General features: G+C 49.9%; 1 protein-coding gene across 1 annotated transcript; it reads right to left on the bottom strand.

The window, feature by feature from the left end:
* Positions 1–700: 700 nt before the first annotated feature.
* SKIDA1 (SKI/DACH domain containing 1) lies at positions 701–4,247 on the bottom strand. The gene has a single exon (XM_061468293.1). It carries the CDS (start codon positions 3,192–3,194, stop codon positions 720–722), a length of 2,475 nt encoding a protein of 824 aa, XP_061324277.1. The 5' UTR covers positions 3,195–4,247; the 3' UTR covers positions 701–719.
* Positions 4,248–4,730: the final 483 nt, after the last annotated feature.

Here is a 4,730-nt window from a genome sequence, read left to right as displayed (position 1 = left end):
AATAGAATTCCACATTTATTTACTGGTTTCAGAGGAGGCAGCTTTTCCCAGCGCTGGGCTCGCAGGCAGACCCCAGCCTTTCCCAACGAGAGAAAAAAGAGTAAGTGCAACTGCTCTTGGAAAAAGACACCCCTGCACCCGAAAACAAAGCTCCCAAAAAGTAGGCTGCTGCCACATTGAATTATCGTGAACCCTTACTGTGCAACCGTAGAACTTAACAAACTTTAACTGAATTAACAGTTAGACTTCCATTTTCGAAATCTAGTGCATAAATTTAATGGCTCATTCTAATATTTATTATTCAACCTTTTGACATTTATTTGCAGCAGTTGAATTGAGGTACTGGTGCATTATTAGCATTTAAACAGTAAAGTGTTCCAGCTCTACCATAATAACTGAGTTTAACTTGAGTCTTTAGCCTGAAGTACTCTGTGGAATGTAACAAAAAAAAAAAAAAAAGGCAAGAGAACAAAAAAAAAAAACAACAACCCAAAACAAACAAAAAACGGCTGTTGTAATGGTAAGGAAAACAGTAATCCAGTTTCTGTCTTCACAATGTGATAAAAACAGGATTCCAAAAGTGGGGATAGTATTAATGGCCTTGTACAAACCATCCTGCGGAGTTGGGGGGGGAAAAAAAAGGAAAAAAGGAAAAAAGGAAAAACAAAAATGTAAGAAAGTTAAAGGTGGTTCGAGAAAATATTTTCCAAACTATTTTATTAATTAAATTTCCTGAATTTGTGGCTAGGTGGAAGAGGTATTGCAGAACCGCCCAGCTGCCATTTCCATACAGGATGGGCCTTGTGAGGTGGTTGGGAATCCTTAGTGGTGTTTAAGGAATAAGCTGGCAACAAATCCCCATCATTGCCAATAATTAGTGATGGTGGACAGGGAAAATTTGCCATGAAATTAAATGGCCTTTTCACTGCTGATGCTACATTGCTGGCTACCCTTTTGCGTCTATTGTTAACTGTAAAATCATCCAGTGTTCCTTCATGTGTCTCGGGTTTACCTGTAGGACGTGGGCTTCGAGCTGATTTCAGATTTGGTTTGACTGGAGGAGTCTGCAGTACAGGTCGCTTTCCCAAAACCAGTGTCCTGTAATTTTTTCTCACCCTTGCTCCAAATTTATACTCCCCATCCTCAGGTTTTGGAGTACCTAAAGTGCATGAGAGGACCTGACTCTGAGTCAGCAGGTTTAAGGAAGTGGTTTCTTTCTCAGTGCATGCAGAATCTTCCTTGGCTGTTAATAAAGCGTCCTGGTTATTACCCTCAGTCACACCGTACAACTCATCCTTAGTATCATTGCACTCACACTTTAGCTTATGTGTTGTAAGATCGGGCTCATACTCGTCGTTCGCACTGCTGTCCTCTATTTTGATTTTAATGCTGTGCAGGAGTGGCAATGCCTTATTGCCTGTATCAGTGCACTGGAGCTCAGCTGCGGCTGCTGCTGCTGCCCCTGGAGAAGCAGCATCCTCCTCAGGAGCCGTTTGTAAAGAGGGCAAATCCGTGGCAAATTCAATACAATGAGGGATTTTGGAATCTTTCTCTGAATTTGCTGCCGCTGATGAAGAATCATTATTTAAGAACCTAGCAGCTATTGTATTGTTATCTGCACGGTGTGTAGTAGTTGCTTGAAGGCATTTCCTTGCCTCTCTGAGTATTCTTTGTTGTGGAAATGCATTGTTTGTCTTTGGGCTAGGTGAAGAGGCCCCCTTTGCAACACAGTTAATTGTTAGGTCAGTACTCTTGGCATTATTGGAAAATTCAGAGTGTGGGAATGTGATCTCGGATACCCTATCATCTCTTATCTCCGAGAAGCAGCTCCCCAGGCCGCCGGAGCAGCGCAGCGCCGGGGCGGCGGGAGCCCAGCCGGGGCGGCCCCACTCCTCCGGCAGCTCCGGCTTGACTCCGCCGGGAGCGCCGCGGAGGGCGGGCAGCCCGCCGGGCTCCGCCGGGGCCGGGGGCCGAGGGGCGGTGGCGGCCGCCAGATGGTACAAGAAGTTGGCGTGGACCACGCCGGGCGGGCTGCAGAAGCTGGTGCGCCTGAAGCGGATGCTCTGCACCGAGACCTGGCTGGAGACCGAGCTGGAGTCAGAGTCCGAGGTGCTGTCCTCCTCCTCCTCTTCCTCCTCCTCTTCCTCCTCCTCCTCCGAGCTGCCCTCGCTGGAGTCCGTGGCGCCGCTGCCCTCCTCGTCCTCCTCCTCCTCGTCCTCCTCCTCCGAGCTGCCCTCGCTGGAGCTGGAGAGGCTGGAGCCGCAGTCCGAGTCGTGCGCGGCGCGGCCGGAGCAGCAGCTGGACTCCGAGTCACTGCTGCCGCTCTCGGGGAAGGCGGGCGGCGTCGGCCCGAAGCCGCGGAGCAGCGGCAGCCGCGGGCAGCCGCGGGGTCGGTAGGGCCGCGGCGCGGCCAGGGTCCGGCGGGCGCCGCCGGGGGGACCCAGCGCGGCGGCGGCGGCAGCGGCAGCGGCGGCGGCCGCCCCGTGGAGGAGGCGGCGGCGGCGGCAGCGGGCGGGCAGGGGCGGGGGGCCGGCCGCCGGGAGCCGCGGCGCGGCGGCGGGCGGGGGGCGGGAGCGGAGGGGCGCGCAGCTGCCCGCCGGCGGCGTTGTTTCATAGTTTACGGGGGGTTTGCAAGGCGCCCGAGCGATTTCTGGGTAGCTGTGGCCAGTGTATTTACTAAAAATGTGAGGTAGATGAGAGGCCGGTAGCAAGGCTGTGTCCCCCGGACGCAAAGCTTTCCTCCTGACGGGCAGCAGGGGCCGGGGAGGGTCCCGCAGGCCCAGCCAAAGTTTGTTCTCCTTCCAGAAGCCGGAGAAGGGGTCGGTGGGTGAGAGCTCCGGCCGGAGGTCGGTGGCTGCCAGCGCACGGCTGATTTTCCTCCGTTTCGTCTTAAGGACCCGTTCGGTTTTGCAGGATGTGTACAGGGCTTCCACGTCCTCTCTGGAGATCAGGGTGCATTTGGCGGCGTGGAAAGCGATGGAGTTGATGGCTTTGAGTTTCCTCAACTCCTCCAGGTCGCAGTGATGTTTTTTTACTTTTAAATGATCCATTCGCTTGTGCACGGTAGTTCGCGGGATGTTTTTGAGCAGGTCTGTAAAAACCTGGGAGAGTGCAAACATTTGCTTTCCTTTAATGATGAGGTAGCCGAGCCTCACGCCATCCACCTCTTCAAAACCCGACTTCAGGTCTCCCATTTCGTGAATTAAATTATTCCCAGCATTTGCAGAGAGTGAGAGAGAGGTGGAGGGAAAAAAAAAAAAAAAGGAAAAAAAAAGGAAAAAAAAAAGGACCAAAAAAAAAAGGAGAAAAAGCCACACACACACAATCCTCAGCCAGATGCTGTATTTGTCTCAAGGCATCCTGCTAATAAAATATAACAAAGGCCGTTATTCCTGGTGAATGAAGTGCCAAACTTTAGACGAAATTGAAAAAAAAATAAATTAAAAAAATACCGTGAGGCTACAATCAATAGATAATCTTAAAAATCAGGTTTGCCAAAGTGTTTCTCTAAGTTGTTGCTGAAGATCAGTACCTGTTCCCTTTCATTCCCTGCTTTTCCATTGGAAACTATGATAATGGAATGTGAAGGGAGGAAGAGAAAAGAAATGCAGCTGCTATTCCCGCCGCTGCTTTAGCTACAAATAAAATGACAGAGTGAAGTGAGCTCGTCCGGAGACACCTTCATCAATTAATTCCCCTAAAGCCAACGCTGATTGGACACTCCTGACAGGTGATGCAATAAAAATTGATATTCCACCCCTTCCCCCAAAAAAAATCTCCCACTAATTAGCATACCCTTATACTGCCACCTCCCCTCCCAAAGTAAATAATACAGTTAGTATATAAATCTTTCTATTAAACAATCCGAGCTCAAACACACTCAGACCTCTCCGACTTCCTCGTCGGTAGCTTCTGAGGACGGATTTGTACGCTTTTCCCCCTTCTCGTTCCGTGTATTTTTAGCCTATTTTGGATAAACGTTGCTCTTTTGTGTATGCCGTGATTTTAAAGGACGTAAGTCTGCCGGTAGCGGTGGAAAATCCTTCAGTAACGTGGCCGCTTTAAACTAGCATTTTATTCTGCATTGTGTGGAAAATGAAGCTTAGCGAAAACGTGCCGAGCAGCCCGGTATTTCCCTTGCTGAGGCTCCAAAGTTAAATGCTCGGCTGTTAAGGAGAGGGAATACTTACATTTTCGAGTTTCCCTTCATTTTCCTCTTCGGCTTAATTAGCTGTTTGGTTGGTTTTTTTGTTTTTGTTTTTTTTTTGTTGTTTTTTTTACAGCCGGGGCTAAGGTTATTTTGCTGTCTGAATATCACGGTTCCCGCACCGTGAGACTGTAACACTTTTAGCTGAAATTCTGCCTGTTATATTGCGGGAGGAGGGGAGGAGGACGTGGGCTCACGTCAGACCCATAACAAAGCATAGGTAAGCCAGAAATGTATACACTTTTCACGATTAACCGGTCTGGATCCGGAGCTGGAATGTCCTATCGTCCCGAAGCCCACGTCAGGATTCCTGCGTACTGATTGCTTCCAGCAGAGGAAGGAGAATGCAAAATATCCAAGGTGCTTCCAGGAGCCTTTACGTAATAACAAAAAAGTGCTGGCACACACAATGTAGCGTAGTGCGAGCGGCTAGGATGCTGCTCCCTCGCAGCTCGCATATTCCGCCCGGAGTAGCCCTGCCGCAGCTTTTTGATGTTCCATTGAGAGCAGCCCCTTAAAATCA

This window comes from Pezoporus flaviventris, unplaced genomic scaffold, assembly GCF_033815535.1.
Source record: "Pezoporus flaviventris isolate CSIRO_AGI_PZ_B2104156 unplaced genomic scaffold, CSIRO_AGI_Pfla_v1 ptg000047l, whole genome shotgun sequence".
NCBI lineage: Eukaryota > Metazoa > Chordata > Aves > Psittaciformes > Psittacidae > Pezoporus > Pezoporus flaviventris.
Note: the sequence above shows the minus strand (reverse complement) of the source record. Positions and strands in the feature narration are given on the sequence as shown.